This window comes from Carcharodon carcharias, chromosome 21 (genome assembly GCF_017639515.1).
Source record: "Carcharodon carcharias isolate sCarCar2 chromosome 21, sCarCar2.pri, whole genome shotgun sequence".
NCBI classification, from domain to species: Eukaryota; Metazoa; Chordata; class Chondrichthyes; order Lamniformes; family Lamnidae; genus Carcharodon; species Carcharodon carcharias.
Window position 1 is genome coordinate 46,741,817 of NC_054487.1, and position 21,366 is coordinate 46,763,182.

The 21,366-nt window shown below is 43.2% G+C and overlaps 1 protein-coding gene across 1 annotated transcript in view; it reads left to right on the forward strand.

The window, feature by feature from the left end:
• The first annotated feature begins 275 nt into the window (after nt 1-275).
• The window catches only part of mtpn (myotrophin), a 56,766-nt gene continuing 35,675 nt past the window's right edge, over nt 276-21,366 (forward strand). The window contains exon 1 of the mRNA XM_041216512.1: nt 276-481. Coding sequence (XP_041072446.1) covers nt 404-481 — 78 coding nt within the window. The 5' untranslated portion in view covers nt 276-403. The remainder of the gene's footprint in view (nt 482-21,366) is intronic.

Below are 21,366 nucleotides of genomic sequence, written 5' to 3' on the forward strand. Positions count from 1 at the left end.
AGTGTGAACGGGAAAAGGGGAAACAAGAGCAGATTGTGTGGGGGGGGGGGGGCACACAGAGAGAGAGACCACCTCGGGTGCAGCAATGGCCAGATAAAATCTGAGATTCTCCCGTCCCTCTCTCTATCCCTCCCCCTTTCCCTCCATCTCCATCCCCCTCTCCTCCACCTCCGCTTCCCTTTGATTTTCTGATCTTGTTATTATTCTGTGGAACCGGAAGTTATCCCGGCGGAAGTGCGGACCGGAAATGCCGTCACTATCGGTGTTACACTGATATTCTTCCCTGGGTGTAGGTCCGTTTTCCCTTCCACCCCCCACCCCCCTCCGGAGGCCGTCGCCGAAGCGACCCGTTAAGCAGCCGCTCGCAGAGAGAGAGTGAGAGACCGCCCGAACGCAATAAAACATGTCGGAAGCTGACCTCAAAGTAATCTGGGCCATCAAGAACGGAGATGTGGAGGAAGTGAAGAACTTCGTGGAACAGGTGCGAGTTTGAGGCTGAGGGCGGCGGCGGGACCGAGAGGCCTGGGTGGCGGGAGGAGGGAAACTAACGGCTCTGGCCCGGGCCGACTGGATCAGACTGAGGGTCAGTGGCGGAGGGGAAAGAAACACCGGCTAATTCCTTCATAAAGACTGTTCATAACAGCCCTTCGATAAGTAGATGTAACTGAGGTGCTCGTTGATGTTTAACTGACAATATTTGTACATCACGATGGCTGTAATCTCAGCTAGTTGTACATTGGGTATTAAATCTCAACTATAAATTTATGCATTGGTTATTAAAATAATTAGCCTATTTTCTGTGAGATTAAACACAATATAGTTCATCTCGTCAAGCTGGTGGATTAATGACCTGAAATTGGTATTGAGCAAGCTTTTGGCTTTTGCCTTATTGAGTGAGTGACACAGGTTTGCATATGTCACATTGTCATATGTAAAGCTTCAATCCACGCACTCATTGATTAATTTTAGTAGCATGCACAGTCACTTTTGAGTATTTGCCCTGTTATGCAGGAACTGAGATGGTAGGGATGTGGAAATAAATTTGGAACTGCAAGAATGGTTGGTTGTTTACAGAGGTATGGGGGAAGAACAGGAGTGGGATTAATTGGATAACTTGACCAATGAATACAGATGTGATGACAACATTCCTTCTATTCCATCATGTTCATGTTTTACAATTGAGCATTTGTACAATCTGTATAATGCTGGGATATTTGTGTATGCACTTTTTTTGTTCATTCTTGGGATGTGGGCATCACTGGCCAGTATTTATTGCCCATCCCTAATTCAGAGGGCATTTAAGAGCTGACCACATGGCTGTGGATCTGGAGTCACATGTAGGTAAGGACAGATTTCCTTTAGTGAACCAGATGGGGTCATCCAGATTCCACCATCTGCCATGGTGGGATTCGAAAGCATTACCCTGGGTCTCTGGATTACCAGTCCAGTGACAATACTACTATGCCACTGCCTCCCCTCATATCACAGGAAATGGAAAGATGACCGTGACCCTGATAGTGCAAGAAGCCTGATGCACTGGGCTAGAATTTCCACTTGGGTGTAAACATCAATAGAATAACAGTGAGTGTTATTGCATCTACCCAGAGTTACTCCTCTACAGTTTTTGGAGTCAGTCAAATTTTAGTAACTGATGAACTCCTGATTATGTCTTACTGGAAGCTTGTGGGGATTTGTGTGCTACTGCAAAATTATAGGCCTGCAGCACCTTAAAGGGGGGTCAACACAGGAGGAATTAGAAAGTGAGCAGTGAGTGCCAGATCTGCGTGAAGTGTTTCAAACTGAAGTCCTGTTCACCCATCAACTCTGTGCTCACTGACCGACATTGGCCCCCCCAGTCAAGCAGTGTCTTGATTTTAAAATTCTCTATCTCGGTTTCAAATCCCTCCCAGTAGCCTTCCCAATCTCTGTAACCTCCTCCAGCCCCATAACCCTCTGAGATACCTAAGGCCATTTAATTCTGGACTCGTGAGTATCTCCAATTCATCACTGGCGGTGGTGACTTCAGTTGTCTAGGTCCTAGGCTCTGGAATTTCCTCTTAGCTTTCCTTCTTTACGAGACTCCTTAAAACATACCTCTTTGAATGTGCTTTTGGCCATCTGACTTGATATCTCCTTATGAGGCTTGGTGCCATATTTTGTTTTATAATACTCCTGTAAGTGTTTAAGGATGTTTTATTATGTTAAAAGTGCTTCGTAAATATAAGTTTTTAGATTAAAGGGGGGTGCTTTGTTTGGTTGAGTGGTGTAGCCATTAAAAGAAAGCAGTGAGAAGAGCTTGCCAGGCCAGAGTGTGCTCATGGAACAATGCCATGCATAACAACTTGCTTCTAGAATTATTTTGATTTTTACCAAGGCAGGGAATGTAAGAGGAGTCAGCAGCATCTTTTAAAATGCACTGCATTATTTCAGCAGCATATAGTCATCACCTCTCACACTCAAAGACCTTGAATTGCTTGCCTTCAATAACCAGGAAGCCACATGTTATTCACACCCAGTCTTCAGCTGGCTGTTTTTAATTCGCAGTCTTGCCTGCATTCATGCTGACCCACCTGCAAGCCTTACATCACATATAATCATTGATTGCATGCACCTGACATCACTTCTGTTATGTTCACTTTGCTGACACCTGTGTTTTGCTGTGTCACAAGGTGCATAAACAGTATTTGCCACTTTTTTTCAAGCAGAATATTGCCCACAATAAGAGAGAGCAATTAGACTACCAAACTAAATCTCATCTTCCAGATAATAAGAATGCTCTTCAGATCCTGATGGGAGGCCATAGAGAAAGTGAAGACAGACAAGTAGGAAAGCATGTGGGAGCTGCAGGTTTCAGTGGCAATGTGGGGAGATGGATGATATTTCAATGGTGGAAGTCAACAGTCTTGCTGATGGATGGGTTATGAGGCTTGAAGCCTAGTGTAGGATAATTACTGTTGTGTTGAGCTGAAACGGGCATCTGGGAAGGAGATGGAATAAGGAACCTAGAGGCTGGATTTCTGATGGGTGTGAATATAGTCGCTTTTATTTTGTCATTAAGTGCAACTAATCCAGGCTCATCAACAATTTTGTCAGACAGGCATCCTAACAGCATGCCAACAATCAGAGGAACAGAAGTAGGCTAGCTATTCAGCCCCTTGAGCCTATTCCACCAATTTGATAATGGGAATCTCTACCATATACACTGCTTTGTTCCATTTCCCTCATGCCCTTCCTAACCAAAAATATGTCAATCTTGGCCTTAAAATGTAATTGACCCAGCATTCATACCTTTTCGGAACTGGGAATTCCAAATTTGGACCATTTTTTTTAAAAAAGAAAGTGCTTCCTGATTTGCGATTACCTCTGTTCTGCAAGATGATCCTGGAGTAATAAGATATTTCTAATTATATTCTTTCAATTGTCATGCCAGATATGATGGTGGTCAATTGGGCTAGGGCCTAAGGTAATACTTATAATAAAAAAGGTTCCTGTGTTTGTTTTACATGTTTGCATAGAAAATGTTAGGTTTAAAATGTACATAACTTGCACAAAAGCCCTTATTTTTTTTATTAGGGTAATAAAAGCAACCTTGGCCCATTGGTAATACTGAAAGGATGGTGTTGCTTGCCAGCATTATTGTGGTAGCAGGTTAAGAAAGTGGTAGGTTTTGGGATGACATGCAGAAATTGTTGGGGAATAAACAGCAAGTCAGGTGGGATTAATTTTGTACAATGGCTAATATATTTGTAAAATAATTGGTCACTGCAGTGCAATTCCTTAACAAATGTAAATGGGTTGAAATAGCAATTACAGCCCTGAAAGGGGAAAGGGTTCGAATATGGTTTAGGTCAAATTGAAATATCTCAGAAAAAGCGAGCTTGATTGGCCTGATCTTTGCTATTTAAAGTTCTCAAATGTAGATTTAGGAGTGATTACTTAACATTATTGAGGTGTTAACTCCAAAGTGCACATTATTACCATGTTATTTTTATTCCCCTGTTTATTTGTTTGAATAGCATGAAGGGAATGAAGGAAGCAGAGACAGTTGCCATGAGTGTTTTGCCTTAATTAATAAATAATGAAATACAAATTGGATTGAGTTTCATACTTCTTACAGACGCAAAGAGGCCTAATTTCTGGCACCAAAGTACTGCAACCCAAAGACACCTGATAGACCAAGTTAGATATTGGACCATTTCTTCAGGTGATAGCTGAAGGCTGCTTTAAATGGGTGTTGGGCTTTTTACATGTGTAAACAAGGGGTTTTAGGCTCCTTGCTGCTGCCAAAATTGCTCCAAGATGTGTGGGCCAGGCTCTGGCTGCCGTTAAGTGTGCAATCAAAGTCATATTTTTCAGTTGGAAAAGCTGCATCTGGAAGCACAATTATTTATAGCAGTATCAGTTTCTCAGATCATTTAGTTTCCTGCTTCAAACAGATTGTTTCCTGCTCCTACTTGATGCCTAAACAAATTTCTAAACCAATGACTCTAGGTATGCAGCATAATTGCTGTCCAGGTTTCGAATGATGTAATATTCACATGGTGTGACAGCAGTTTCCAGGTTGAATATTGGATCCATACAGATTTCATTTGAATTGCTGCATTGAAATTGATTATATTCCATTTTCTTGTTGCATTTAGGTTTTGGGGCCTGGTTAATCAGCATTGCAGATTGTTGTAGGTGATTCTTGGCACAAATTGTTTCCCCTGGTTGGGGAATCTAAAACAAAGGGTCACAGTTTCAGGATAAAAGGGTCAGTCATTTAGGAATGAGATGCAGAGAAATTTCTTTACTCAAAGGGTTATGAATCTTTGGATCCTCTATTCCAGAGGGTTGTGGATGCACTATCATTGAATATCTTTAAGGCTGAGATAGACAGATTTTTGATCTCACAAGAAATTAAGGGATAGGTCAAGCAGATGGGAAAGTGGAGTCAAAGCCCAAGATTAGCCATGATCATATTGAATGGTGGAAAGTGCTCGCATGGCCTTCTCCTATTTCTTATGTTCTTATGTTGGTGCTTGGGTGAAGGAGAGGTTTGGTTGACTGTAGATGAAGCTCTCTTTAGCCTTATACAAAGTAGCCGAATATTGGTGGGTTGGTTTTTGGATGATTAAACCTTCCTAACGATTCCACAATTTAAAAGACTAGTTAACTAACTGGTGGTGTATTCTAGTTACTGCTATTCTGTCCCATTGCTAGGGAGGTAAGCAAAAGTACTGAAGATCAACTTTGCACCCTTGCCCACCAGATGGTTCAAGTCTGGCAATGTCAGATTGAACGTTACTTATTATTCCAATGTGGAAGTGGCTTTGATACAGCTACTTGAATGAGAGTGAAAAATAAGATTCAGTGTCGTATCTATATATGTTTTCTCTACTGCATGATGGCGCTTCTTCATTGGGTTATAGTTTATTGGAGACTTATTATACCCTGCAGACATGTCAGTACTTTTTTCTATTGGGCTTTTATCCAGCACAAATATAACTCAAAAGATTTTGAAAATAAGCAGAATGTAAAGAGAGGTATATTTAAAAGCCTGTCACTAATCCTGCTGCTCTTTCATGTTTTATGTTGAAAGCAGTAGCAACAGTTTCTCCAGTCATTTTACATTGTGAAAAGAGAATTTTTTTAAAAATTCCTTGTTAGATTAAAGTTCAAGATTTAAAACAAAACAGAATCCACACAGTCACATAAGAGGCTCTTCTGTTACTGACTCACTAAGCGATATGCTCCTAGCTCCATTAGAACCTTGATATCTGTCTGTCTAGGAGCAGGGCCGTTATCATCAAGCCAAATAATGGAAGGGACCCCTCAAGTTCAAAGTTATAGCAAATGAGAACAGTCAGCACTCCAGTTCCGTCTTTGTTGAGAAGGCCCTGTTACTGTTCCCAGTGTTACATGAATGACACCCAGATCAAGTGGAGAAAACGTAGAGAAACCTGGACCCTAAAGAGGCAAGCAGGATCTTCCAAAGAGAGCTTGACATGCTAAGCACTGGTGGGAAAAGAAATTCAGCACAGGCAAATGCGGAGTGTTGTATATAAGTAAATAGGAGTCTCATGTTTGGAGTGGAATAATTTATCAGGAGAATAGTTAGTTTATTTGGTGCTTGCCTATGTCCAAACAGTTAAATAGGCAATAAAAACAATCAGAATATTATGCTACAATGCCAGAGTTCAAATTTGCAGACATCATGTTGTTTTGAGTAGACTGAACCTAGAGTACTGCAAACAGCTGTGGCTGCTGCATCATAAGGGACCATCCAAACCCTAAAGGTATTGCAGAGGAAAGAATTTATTTGATCCCTGTTATGGGGATCATTTGAGGAAAAAGATAATAGTTTTCCAAAAGATAAGTTGAAAGTATAACTTAACGTCATACAAAATACAAAGCAATACTTCCAGATATGCCACAACAATAGTTTAGAAGGACATAACTTCAGAATTGAGGCTAAAGTTTAGGATAGATGCCAGAACCAACAACTGGAACCGAATGCAAGGAAGGATGTTGAAGCCAGAACTTTGGCTTCATTTAAACAGAGATACAGTTATGGTTAGGTAGTCAGGATAGTATTCTGGGAACAAAGTGAAATGGGCTGACCCTGTCTTATGAACTACCCCTAAGCCAACTTCTTTAATGTATTGTTTGGTGCTGGTGGGTGCTACTGGGTATTGTACAGCAACTTTTGGAAACTGTACAGGGTATTTTCTAATGAGAATCATTCACTGGCTTATTGTCCAGACTTGTGACCAATCAACCACCCTTGTCATTTTTTGTTGATGGTAAACTTTTGGGGCAGTTATTGATCAAGATTTGAAACAGCTGATCCATGTTCATATGCTTAGTATGGCATTGCAGGAGCTTCCATGTCTCGCCTTCACTAAGACCTGTCTGAAAACAGTCCCTTTTTCATTATGCTGAATTTCCTAATTAGCATCATTTAAATTATGCTAAATTTAATGAAGTCTGTAACCAGTCAGAATAGTACACTTGCATTCTTATCGTTTTTGCTTTTCCCAGTGTAGCTTAACACTCTTTATTCAATACCTGTGTCATGAAGGCTACTGAGAGTTCAGGTATATTAACGATGTCTCTGTCTCAGTATTCAGTCTAATAATTTATCTGCATTTTTTGTTCCTTTCTTCATTACTCATTTCAAATCATTTATCAGCATTTGTGTTTTCTTCCTGTACATTACTGCCTGCACTTCCACAGGATTTAAAAAGGATTTACAATAGTAATGGAGTCTTTATTTTTGTATTGTATTGAATTCTCCATTGGATCTGTTAAAACATCACTCGGGATGGTGGCTAACCTTGTGATCACATTCATAGTACAGCTGTTTGACAGCTCTACAGACTCATTTTACACACCTCAGCCACATCACAAGACATTGAGTTAGTAACCTACTGGGATCCAAATTGTCCTTTTGTAGGATTAGAAAGCCTTGCATTTAAACTCCACTGCCAAGGTTTTGTTTTTGAATATTGTACTTCCCCCCACAGTTGCACAATACAACTTATCCCTCTCAAGCCAAAATGTTTAGCTATTATGTTTAATACAGCCCACAATGAAACTCCCCTAATCCACGGGCCCCTATCTCCACCCACAAGGAATTGAAAGAGAATGGTGATATTCAAAAGAAAAGGTTTTTTTTTGCATATGAGTGCAACAGTCACAAAAACAGAGTGCTAGCCTCAAAGAGGGACCACAGCGGTGACAGGCTTGCAACATCGTAGAGCAATCAATCAATCAATCTCTAACACAGCTCAGTCTGGAAGCTATAGTTCGGGATAAGATCAATAGTCACTTAGACAAATGCAGGATAATTAAGATGATACAAAGATTGGAAATGTTGTCAACTGTAATAGGGATAGTCTTGAACTTCAGAAGGGCATAGACATGTTGGTGGGCTGGGCAGACAAGTGGCAGATAAGTTTAATGCAGAGAAGTGAGGTGATTCATTTTGGCAGGAAAGATATGGTGGGCAGTATAAAATAAAGGGAGAGCCTCTAAAAGAGGTGCAGGAACAGAGGGTCCTCGGTGTATACGTAAATAGGTCATTGAAGATGGTAGGGCATTTGAAAGCGCAGTTAATAAAGCATATAGCATCTTAGCTTTATTAATAGGGGCATTGAATACAAGAGTAAGGAGGTCATGTTGAACTTGTATAAGACACTAGTTAGGCCTCATCTGGAATACTTGTCCATTTCTGGGCATCTTATTTGAGGAAGGTTGTGAGGGCATTGAAGAGAGTACAGAGGGGATTCACAAGAATGATTCCAGGGATAAAGAACTGTAGCTATGAAGAATAATTGGAGAGATTGGGACTCTTTTCCTTGGAGAAAAGGCAGCTGAGAGGAGACTTGATAGAAATAAGGCCCTGAGGGGTATGGACAGGGTAAATAGTGAAAAACTGTTTCCACTCAAGACAGCATCAAGAACTAGAGGACACACATTCAAAATAATTGGCAAAAGGAATAAATGTGGTGTGAGGAAAAATCTTTTCACCCCGAGTCTGGAACAAACTCCCTGAAAGGCTGGTAGAGGCAGGTTCGATTGAGGTATACAAAAGGGAATTGGATTGTTACCTGAAAAGAAATAATGTGCAAGGTTACGGGTATAAGACAGGGGACTGGGACCGAGTGGATGCTTTTTCAGAGCCAGTGTAGATTCGATGGGCCGAATGGCCACCTTCCGAACTGTAAAGTTTCTGTGATGTCCATGTTTTTGTGATTGCAGATAGGGTAGTTCTTATTTTTTTGATTTTATTCAGTTCTTTGTGGGTGGCAGTAACGGCCTATGAGGAGTGCTGTGTTTTGGAGTCAGTATCAATTCTAGTAGATAAACTTTGGTTCATGATGTTGATTAGATAGTTTATATTATGGAACTGTGGAGAGCAATACAACTGGATATTTTAAAAACAAGCCCCTGACAGTGAAATGCTGTAGCAAGGCTGTATAATCGTGGCAAAAAAGTATTTTTTTTTCTTTTTGGGATATAAATTCACTGTTTTGTGGATAAGCAACCAGCACAGTTATGTGGTATTGGGGATGTTATTGCAAGATTAGGCATTAGGCCCAGTGGTTTTTGAAGAGGTACAATGGAGAATACACTGTTTTGAGCTAGTAATAGTTTACTCATTGTATTTTCATTCTTCAGAGGAGAGATACTTGTATATACAAATTCCTTCTAAATTTGAAACTAGGAAAAACAATGACCAAGATCCTAAAACAGTTGTCCTTCTCCCGTGTAGCCATAAACTCTAGCATAGCACACAATATTAAACATAAGAATTGTATGTGGCTAGTCTAAATGGTGCAGATAGGTGGTTTTGACCAAAATCTGTTTGACTGTAGGCTACCATATCCTTGTCCATTTTCTTTTCCTTAATTTCCTGCTCTGAGTGCTCTCAAAAACAACCTTTGTTTTCCTCCTCCTAACTAATGCACATTGTTTGGCTGTAAAGTACATATTGTTTAATGAGTTAATTGGGGTTCAACTCAACTACATCCCACCTGTTCACTTCACTGAATATCCGTTCCTTTTTCATCAGTTTAATGCATTTGATTTAATACTCATTAACTTTCAGTAGAATCGATTTCTCAACTGTTTGATGTAATGTTCTCGAGGCTTTCTCTTCAGCCTATATGCACACATTACTGTTGAATGTTTGAGATGACGACGCCTGCTGTTCTAGAATATTGGTCTTGCAGTTCATTTCATATTAAATATGATTTGAGATTTGTTTTTATTGCTTAAAATACATAAGTCCTATTTCCTTTTCTCTGAATATATTACAGTTCTGTTATATTTGTCATGTGTTGGCTGCATTGTTAAAACTGCCCTCTACCCAAGGACAGAAGAAGTGTACATTTCTGAAGTTACCTGATCCCATCTTAAGGTGCGGTTGGAATATCTGAATCCATTCATTGAAGTTGCCTCCCCAGGTTTGAGTTTGACACATTGACGTCAGGAAAGGTTTAGCTGTTCCCTCTAATCACTTTGGCTATGCACTCATCAAGCAGCACAGCCCCAGGTAGCAGACTTCCAGGCTTCTATCAATATCCCTCTGCACCTGAATCGTAAAAGGTGTACAGATACAGCAAAGTTCCATTGATCTTTAGCCTCCCATTTGGAGAGTCATGCCCAAGAGTCAATAGCACTGAGTGCACCCTGCACTCCAAATATGTAATGTTACAAGTTAGCGACACAACCAGCAAAGTGGAAATGGTTTAGCATTGGGCTCTTGAAGGAACATGATTAGGTTTTAAGTGCTATTAAGTACTACTTTTTTGTCCATCCCTGGGTGCAATGAAAAGGTGGTGATGGGTCACTTTCCTGAACCATAGCAGCAGTTGTACACCTGTGTGACAAGTAGAATGCTTTATGGAGAAGAGGGCAGTTCAGAATCACCCATTTTGGTGAGGGACTGGAGTCCCATATAGGCCATGTTGGATGAGGACAGCAGGTTTCCTTCCCTTTCAGACGTAATGAAGCGGTTCAAGTTTTGCGACAACCTGCCAACATTTCATTTCCAGTTTTTTTAAATTAAACTAAATTCAAATCCTCAAACTTTCATGGTGGGATTTGAACTTGCATTCTCTGAGTTATTTGTCCAGGCCTCTGGCTTAATAGTCCAGTGAACTATACTACTGTACCTGATATAATAATTCTGTGTATGTGGATGGTCTCCAGTCTGTCATCAGCAAGGTCATTATGAAATAATAGCAAAACTTACATTGGTTGTGAAATGAGGATGTGATGGATTTGGCTTTTTCCATTAATGGCACTAAAGGTTAGTCTTGATATTCAAACTGAAATTTAATCTGTTCTGAACTCATTGAATACCAATACAGGAGGCACCTTAGTGAAAGATAGCGCCATTAGGATTATCAAGGAGATTGAGGAAACCACAGCAAGTATTTTTGCAGAAAATCCTACATTTTCAATCCAAATTATTAAAGACAGGAACAGTAGTGATCGTCAGGGAACTATGTTGATTATTGCTGAAAAAAGATACTTTTTTTGTCAAAGATTTTCATCTTGCACTCAGGACAATTCACAAGAATACCAAATGTAAAGAGAACCATTTATACTGTATGAGAAAAGACTGCTGATTGGTTGGCAAGTGTACTGCAATTGGTAGAGGTTCTGGAATGCCAATCAGCACGGTCTTCTCCATACAGTATATATTGTTGTTCCCTTTACATTTGGTACTCTTGCGGATTGTCCTGATGCGTGAAAGACTAAAAGTTTTGACAAAAAAAATTCTCTCTTTCAGCAATACCCAAGTTTTGTACCACAAAATGACTGATAATGTTGATCTTGTGCCTGCATTGTTATCAGTGATTGTCAGGGAAGCTATGTTGATCTTGTGCTTGCATTGTCATCTTCAATTAAAAATACCAAGTGTCTTTTTAAAATTTATTCTGCAGGCTCAGCAGCTGGTAATCAATAAAAGAGGGACTACACTCTTTATATAATGGTACAGTAAAAGCATTCTGACTTGATAGATTTCTAGCCCAACACCTAGAATTTCTGAGGTTTGGTGGTCTTCCTCAGCCTGCTCCTCATCAAGAAATTATTATGGAGGGAGGAGGGCATTTGTAAAAATAGTGAGTCTACAAGGGTTGCACATTGCTCAGAAGCTAAACTGTTAATTTTAGAACCCTTTATTTCCCCATGTCCAAACAGTTATGCTGTGGTGACCTTGCACTTTTGCCAATGTACCATCCGTCAGCATTAATATAAGGCGTTGAATAGCAATGCTGATATTGTAGCAAACTGATGGGATGTTTTAGATGATGTAGCAGTTTACACTTTGGGGGAGCCTTTCTAGAAAGAAGAGCTTTGTTATTGTCAAGTGAACAACTGTTCTTTTTCATTTTTTTTTATTTGGTTCTATTGTATCTTTTTTTTGTACAATTCATTGGAAGGATTAAACCTTTCCCTTTTTCCTTACTAATTTTAAGTTGTATAAGGTAAGGTCTATGTTCGATGTCAGGAAATGGTTCTTTTTCTAGGGACTCATTGACTTCTGAAATAAGCTGTTGGCTCTTGTGGTGGATGCTAAATCGCAGAATTTTTTGAAGTAAGAGCTGAACCTTGTTTCTGGGACTGAGATTACCTTGTATAAAAGATAAAGCCCAACATAAAATTATCAGGGTCAGAGTGATCTCCTGGTTTCAGTTGCATGAAAGGTTAAAGAAAAATCTCCATGGTTTATTCTCCCCACCTCCCCCCAATCCAAATTAGCCTATTGCTTCTCTCAGAAATATCTGGTAGCATAGTGGTCATGTTACTGGAATAGTAATCCAGAGGCCTGTACAACTGACCAGAGACAGGAGCTCAACTTCCACGTGGCTAGTCAGGGAGTTTAAATTCAATTAATTAAATAATCCTGAAATCAAAAAGAAATAACTAGTATCGGAAATACATATGAACATATGAATTAGGAGCAGGAGTAGGCCACTCGGCCCTTTTGAACCTGCTCCACCATTCAATAAGTTCATGGCTGATCTGATTGTAACTTCAACCTCACATTCCTGCCTAGATCCGATAACCTTTCGCCGCCTTGTTAAACAAGAATCTATCTAGCTCTGCCTTAAAAATATTCAAAGACTGCTTTCACTGCCTTTTGAGGAAGAGAGTTTCAAAGACTCTCAACCCTCTGAAAGAAAAAAATTCTCCTCATCTCTGCCTTAAGGGAGCAACCTCTTATTTTTAAACAATGACCCCTATTTCTAGATTCTCTCTCAAGATAAAATATCCTCTCCGCATCCACCCCTGTCAAGACCCTCAGAATCTTAAAGGTTCCAATCAAGTATCAGTAATGCAACCTTGTAGCTACTGGATTGTCTTAAAATCTCACTTGGTTCACTAATCTTTGGGAAAGGAAACCTGCCATTCTTACCCAACCTGGCCTTTGTGAGTACAGACCCACTGCAATGTGATTGACTCTTAACTGCCCTCTGGCTTGCTAGGCCATTGCATTCAGTTTATCAAACTGATAGGGAAAAATCTTAAGAATAAAACCAGATTGGCCACCCGGCATCAACCAAGACATTGGACACGAGAAAGGGTTTATGCAGCTCAGTCGACCTCACTAACACCTGGCGACTTATGCGAAAATTGGGAAAGTTGGTCCACAGACTAGTCCAACAATTTTCTGGCAGTCTCAAATCATATCTATCAAGCAACTTCCTAGACGTCTCTAGGGAGATCACCACCACCTTCTCCAGCAATTAAGATGATAGTTACTGCTGGCCTTGCCAGCATGCCCACATCCCATAAAGGAACAAAAAAGAAGGGACAGTTTCTAGTGGAAGGGGAATCTATATATTGTAATTTTTTTATATATATGCAAGGGGTAGCAAACTGATGGGAATTGTATATAGATAATGGTATTAATGTAGGGCATGGTATAAATCAGGGAATTAGAGGTGCATGTAACAAGATTAATACAGTAATCATGGGGGACTTCATTCTACATATAGACTGGGTAAACCTTATTGGCACTAATGCTGAGCACGATGAATTCCTGGAATGTATACACGATGGTTTTTTTAGAACAGTTTGAAGTTTGAAAGTTTTTTGTTTGTTGATGGGATGTGGGCGTCGCTGGCTAGGCCAGCATTTATTGCCCATCTCTTGAGAAGGTGGTGGTGAGCCGCCACCTTGAATTGCTGTAGTTCCTGTGGTGTAGGCCAGCATTTATTGCCCACCACTAACTGCCCTTGAGAAGGTGGTGGTGAGCTGCCACCTTGAACCGCTGCAGCCTTGAACCATTGCAGCCCAGGTGTTGTAAGTACACCCACAATGCTGTTAGGGAGGGAGTTCCAGGATATTGACCCAGCAACAGTGAAGGAATGGTGATATATTTCCAAGCTGGGATGGTGAGTGGCTTTGAGGGGAACTACCAGGTTGTGGTTTTCCCATATATCTGCTGCCCTTGTCCTTCTCGATGGTCGTGGGTTTCGAAAGTGTTGTCTAAGGAGTTTCTGAAGTGCACCTTGTAGATAGTACACATTGCTGCCACTATTCCTCGGTGGTAGAGAGACTGAATGTTTGTGGATGGGGTGCCAGTCAAGTGGGCTGCTTTGTCCTGGATGGTGTCAAGCTTCTTGAGTGTTGTTGGAGCTGCACTCGTCCAGGCAAGTGGACAGTATTCCACCACACTCCTGACTGGTGCTTTGTGGATGGTGGACAGGCTTTAGGGAGTCAGGAGGTGAGTTACTCACTGCAGGATTCCTAGCCTCTGACCTGCTCTTGTAGACGCAGTATTTATATGGCTAGTCCAGTACAGTTTCTGGTCAATGGTAACCCCCAGGATGTTGATAGTGGGGGATTCAGTGATAATAATGCCATTGAATGTCAAGGGTGATGGTTAGATTCTGTTGTTTGAGATGGTCATTGCCTGGCACTTGTGTGGCGTGAATGTTACTTGCCACTTGTCAGTCCAAGCCTAGATTTTTCCCAGGTCTTGCTGCATTTGGACATGGATTGCTTCAGTATCTGAGGAGTTGACAAATGGTACTGAACATTGTGCAATCATCAGTGAACATCCCCACTCCTGACTTAATGATGGAGAAAGGTCATCGATGAAACAGCTGATAATGGTTGGGCTTAGCAGACTACCCAGAAGAATTCTTGCAGTGATGTCCTGGAACTGAGATAATTGACCTCCAACAACCACAACCATCTTCCTTTGTGCTAGGTATGACTCCAACCAATGAAGAGTTTTCCCCCACTTTCCATTCACTCCAGCTTTGCTAGGGCTCCTTGATGCCACACTTGGTCAAATGCTGCCTTGATGTCAAGGGCAGTCACTCTGACCTCACCTCTGGAGTTCAGCTCTTTTGTCCATGTTTGAACCAAGGCTGTAATGAGGTCAGAAGCCAAGTGGCCCTGGCGGTTCCCAAACTGAGTGCCCGTGAGCAGGTTATTACTAACCAAGTGCTGCTTGATAGCACTGTTGATGACCCCTTCTATCACTTCACTGATGATCGAGAGTAGACTGATGGGATGGTAGTTAGCTGGGTTGGATTTATCCTGCTTTTTATGTAGGACATACTTAAGCAATTTTCCACCTTGCCAGGTAGATGCTTGGGTTATAGCTGACCTGAAATAGCTTGGCTAGGAGTGTGGCAAGCTCTGGAACACAAGTCTTCAGTACTATTGCTGGAATATTGTCAGGGCCCGTAGCCTTTGCAGTATCCAATGCCTTGAGCATTTCTTGATATCTCATGGAGTGAATCGAATTGGCTGAAAACTGGCATCTGTGACACTGGGGAGCTCTGGAGGTTGCTGAGATGAATCATCGACTGGGCACTTCTGGCTGAAGATTGCAGCAAATGTTTCAGCCTCATCTTTTGCACTCGTGCTGGGCTCCCCTGTCATTGAGGACGGGGATATTTGTGAAGCCCCCTCCTTCAGTGAGTTGTGTAATTGTCCATCACCATTTGTGACTGGATGTGGCAGGACTGCAGAGCTTAGATCTGATCCGTTGGTTGTGGAATCACTTCACTTTGTCCCTCACTTGCTGCTTATGCTGTTTGACATGCAAGTGATCTTCTGTTGTAGCTGTTGTTGACACCTCATTAGGTATTTAGATGCTGCTCCTAGCATGCCCTCCTGCACTCATCATTGAACCAGGGTTGATCATCTGGCTTGGTGGTAATGGTAAAGTGGGGGATATGCCAGACCATGCATTTACAGATTGTGATCGAGTACAATTCAGCTGATGCTGATGGCCCACAGCGCTTCATGGGTGCTTGTGTTGCTAGATCTGTTCATAATCTATCCCATTCAGCAGGGTGCTAAGTGTCTCACAACATGGTTTTGGGGGGGAGGTGGTGTGTATCCTCAATGTGAAGGTGGGATTTTGTCTCCGCAAGGACTGTCCAATTGTCACTTTTACTGATACATAGACAGATGCATCTGTGGCAGGCAAGTTGGTGAGGATGAGATCTAGTATGTTTTTCCCTCTTGGTTCCCTCACCAAATACCGCACACCCAGTCTAGCAGCTATGTCCTTTGGGACTTGGCCAGCTTGGTCTGTTAGTGCTACAGAGCCACTCTTAGTGATGGACATTGAAGTCCCCCACCTAGAGTACATTCTGCACCCTTGCCGCCCTCAGTTTTTCCTCCAAGTGGTGGCCAACATGGAGGAGTACTGATTCGTCAACTTGGGTGGTGGTGGTGGTGGGTGGGTGGGTTTGTTGGCAGGGGGGGAGGGGGGGTGGGGTAGAGTTGCAGTACATGGTAATTAGCAGGAGGTTTCAATGCCCATGTTTGACCTGATGCCATGAGACTTTATAAGATCTGAAGTCTATGTTGAGGAATCCCAGGGCAACTCCCTCCCGAATGTATACCACTGTGCCACCACCTTTGCTGGGTCTGTCCTGCCAGTGGGACAGGACATACCCAGGGATGGTGATGATGGAGTCTGGGACATTATCTGTAAAATATGATTCTGTGAGTATGACTAAGACTGCTGCTTGACTAGTTTGTGAGACAGCTCTCTCAATTTTGGCACAAGCCCCCAGTTGTTAGTAAGGAGGACCTTGCAGGGTCGACAGGGCTGGGTTTGCTTTTGTCATTTCCAGTGCCTAGGTTGATGTCAGGTGGTCTATCCAATTTGATTCCTTTTTATAGACTTTTTAGCAGTTTAATGCAACTGAGTGGCTTGTTAGGCCATTTCAGAGGGTATTTAAAAGTCACCCACATTACTGCGAATTTGGAGTCATATGTAGGCCAGCTGAAGTATGGATGGCAGATTTCCTTCCCTAAAGGACATTAGTGAACGAGATGGGTTTTTACAACAATCGACAATGTTCATGGTCATCATTAGACTTTTAGTTCCAGATTTTCATTGAATTCAAATTCTGCCATCTGCCATGGTGGGATTCAAACCTGGGTCCCTAGAGCATTACCCTGGGTCTCTGGATTCATCAGCGGCAGTCCCTCCAAATTGACGATGACCTCCATTGGGCTTGGTGAGACTTCAGCTCTTCAGGTGACTGAGGTGCCCAATTCTGGATCCACATGTTCTTCCACAGTGGGGGCACATTGTGCATGGGATTGGCAATCTCAGCCCAGGTTGGCTTCCTTCTTCCTCAGACACTGCCGTTCTGCCTCGCTGTCAAGTCGCTGAGCCTCAGAGTGGCTTGCGCATTGATGGACCAAGTGGTGCCATGCCAAGTGATCGGCAGCATTCTCCTCCCAGTATGTGGTGTTAATGCCTCTGTGCTTTAGAGCGACCTTGAGCATATCTGTATGCCTCTAACTTTGGCTGCCCTTTGAGCGTTGGCCAACGGAAAGCTGTGAGAAGAGAATCTGCTGAGGTTTTGAGGCATCCAGACACAATGGCCCATCCATCGGAATTGGTTCCGCAGGAGCAGGGCTTCAGTGCTGGTAGACGCAGCTTCATGGGGTCAGCTTGCGTTAATCCAGTGGTCCTCCCATTTGATACCCAGAATTCAATGCGAGCACCACTGATAGGAGCTCTTAAGGATCTTTATGTGGTGTCAGTAGACAGCCCATGTTTCACTGCAAGAGGAGGGTGGTCAACACAACGGCCTTATAAACCAGAACCTTTGTTGACTTGCAAAGGACTCTATTGTCAAAGGCTCGTTGGTGCAGCTTGAAGAAGGTAGCACTGGCACAGTTGACTCAGTGTTGGAGTCCCTCATCGATGTAGTCCCTTGGGAGAGGTGACTGCTGAGGTAAGGGAATGCTGCACGTGCTCCAGAGCAACCCATCTATGTGGATGGCGTGGGGGATGCGCAACTGGCCCAAGGAAGGTTGGTGAAGGACCTCCGTCTTGATGATGTTTAAGGACAGGCCAAGCCCCTTATACAAGGTGTTGAAGAGGTCAAGCGTCCTTTACATGTCCGTACAAACTGAGCCATCACGCAGCAGTCATCCGCAAACTGAAGTTTGTGGATGTTATGGTGGTGAGTTTTGTTTTTGCACGGAAGCGACCAAGGTTGAAGAGCTTCTTGTCCAGACAATACTGAATGCTGACACCAGATGGTAGGTCATCTCAAATGAGGTGCACAATGACAGTCAGGTAAATGGTGAACAAGGTGGGGGTGATCACACAACCTTGTTTGTCCCTGGTCTGGCTGTGAAAGGTGTTAGTGTCAGATCCTCCACTCAGGACAGTAGTGGTCATGTTGTCATGCAGGAATCTCAGGATGGTGACAAACTTCAATGGGCAACCAAAGCGTTGAAGGACAATCCATGGAGCTTCACAATTTAAAGAATAAAACACCTTGATCAGGACGATGAAGGTGATGAACAATTCTTGATTTTGCTCCTGACGTTTTTCCTGGATCTGTCTCACCACAAACACCATGTCCCCAGGATGGTCAGAAGCCACACTGGTTTTCTGGAAGGATGATCTCAGCAACCGAACAAAGGTGGTTCAGAAGGGCTAGGATCTTACCTGTGACAGACAGGAGGAAAATCTCTCTGTAGCTTTCACAATCAGATTTGTCTCCCATCTTGTGGATAATAATGATGGTCGCCTTCTTGAGATCCTGTGGAATGTACTCTTTGTCCCAGAGGCAGAGGATGAACTGGTGGAGTCATGACACAAGCTGATAGCTGCCAACATGGTAGATTTTTGCAGGGATATACTGTCTGGCCTAAAGCTTTGGTTTTCATCTGTTGGATGGCCCGCTTAAGCTCATCGATGGTTGGTGAATCACCAAGGGAATCCTCCACAGGGTATTGTGGGACGGCTTGGAGGGTCTCCTACGATACAGTGGAGTCCCAATTGAGCAGTTCAAAGTGCCCCTTCCAATGCCGATGGACGGCGTCGTCGTCCTTGAGGAGCCGGGAGCTGTCCTGTGATCTGAGAGGGTCAAGCGGCATCTTAGTAGCCTAGAAGAAGTTGCGCATGTCGAACTGGTTGGTGTAGGCTTAAGTCTCCTGCGCTTTCTCCACCCACCAGTTGTTCTTCATGTCTCAAGTGCATCACTGGACCTTGGCCTTCACTTGGTGGCACACTGCGGTCATTCACCGGGCACATGGGAGACTTTGCCAGGTGCTGAAGGCTGCCTGCTTCCCCTAGAAATTGCGGATCGCTATGTCATTGGCATCAAATCAATCCTGGCTCCATCGTGGTGCATACCAGATAGTCTGCGCAGGTGTCTAGGACAGTGGAGTTGAGTTGCTCCCAGTAGGCCTAGATGGAAATAGCATCAGTGGCAGGCACTTGCTCCAGTGAACTGTGCAACTGGAACTCTTCCTGCAGTCCTGGGTCCTTTTAAATGCTGCAATATTCAGCTTTCTCCAGGCGGCTTTTTGGGTCTTGGCGCCAGGCAGATGTTTATTATTAAGCACAAAAGTCGGTGGTCCGTCCAGCAATATTCAGAATCCTTCATGGCCCTTATGACAAGCACTCCCCTCAGGTCTCTGCCTCGGACAATGATATACTCCAGGAGGTGCCAATGCCCCAACCCAGGGTGCCTCCACGTGGTCCTGAGCTGGCAGACGATCGTGTTGGTCAGGATCGGACCATATTGGCACACTTGATCAAGAGTAGGATGCCATTGGCGTTGGCCTGCCCCATGCCATTCTTGCTGATAGTTCCACTCCAGATTTCGTGGTCATGTCCAATTTGGGCATTAAAGTCACCTAGGAGGATGACCATGTCACTCCTGAGGATGGAAGAAAGGATGCCATCGAGATCAGAGTAGAACCTCTCCTTAATGGTTGGAATCTAAAGTATGCGCTAATGACATTGGTGCATTGGTTACAACTAAGATGCAGGCGTAGGGTCATCAGCCTCTTATTGACCCCCAGTGGGAGTTCGGAGAGCGCGGCAACTATCCTGTTCCTCATGGCAAAACCGACTCCATAGATGTGAGGGTCAAGGTCTGACTCCCCTTTCCAGAAGAAGGTGTACCCTCCACTGGCCTCCCTCAGCTGCCCTTCCCCAGCGAGCTAGGTTTCGCTAAGAACAGCGATGTCAATGTTGTGCCTCGCTAGCCCCCAAGCCATGGCAGTTCGTCTTTCCAGGCAGTCACTCTCTTTGGGTTGTCAACAAGTGTTCTTACGTTCCAGCTTCCAATGTTTAGTTTTTTCTTTCAAACAAAGAGATGGTGATCCTGTTGGGTGTGGTTTCCCAGGCAGGAAAAATGGGACAGCCCATTTTTGAGGCACCTTTTCTAGCCCACTCCCCGTTCGGAGTGAGCAGAGGGCACCCTGAAGAGGACTGATCAGTCACAAATGCAGCTGCCAAAAGGCACCACTGTCCCAACACAGGTGCCTGACAACTGTCACACATCCCCCGCCTGTGGTGGAATCTTGGCTGGAGGCCTCCGGGTATCACAGCCTTTCCAATGTCACCAACCCCCCATCACCTCAAGGCTTTTCGCCTGACAGGTCTGTGCATGGCATGGTTTAGCTTGGGGACTCCAGTACGTAGCCAGGTTCGACACGGCCTTGGAGGTTGGTGGCTGGATTCAGTGCCATGACAGACCATGATGACTGGGGCCACTTCCCCGTTGCTGCCTTCTTCCACCTTCACCGGCGTTGGGGCTGCAGCCCTGCTCTGCCGCTGAAGCCTCCTTGGTTCGTTCTTTGTCTGGAATTTCCCCCTTGACCTTGCCACCATCGAAGACCCTACTAGGAAGGTAAGCTTTGGATGGCATCACTCTCTGGTTCATTAGGACATGCAAGCTTCTCCGCCATGGCAAGATGATGAACCTCTGAAAGGATTATCAGTCCAGTGACAATACCACTACACCACAAAAGGTTGGCTGAGGTAGATCGGGAAACTACATTAAAAGACATGATGGTAGACAGGCAATGGCTAGATTTTAAAGGATTAATATGTGGTTTGCAACAAATTTACATTCCTTTAAGGTACAAAAAGCCAGTAGGAGAAGTGATCCAACCATGCCTAAGCAGAGAAGTTCAGGATTCTGTCAGATCAAAGGAAGAAGTATATAAAGTTGCCAAAAGAGTAGTAAACCTAAGGAATGAGGGCATTTTAAAGTTCAACAGAAGAGAACCAAGAATTTGACAGAGAAAATAGAATATGAAATTAAACTAGCAAGGAAGATAAAAACAGACTGTAAAAGCTTCTATAAGTATGTAAAAAGGAAAAGGTTAGTAAACACAAATGTGGGCCCTTTACTGGCAAAGAATGGAGAATTTACATGGGTAATAAGGAAATGACAGACACAAAGTATTTGTTTAGTTTATCTATCTTCATGAAGAAAGATACAAGGAACCTCCCTGAAATATTGGAGAACCAAGGGTCTAGTGAAGTTCTAAAAAAAAGTAGTGCTTGAGAAATTTAAGGGGCTGAAAGTTGATAAATCCCCTGGACCTGATGATCTA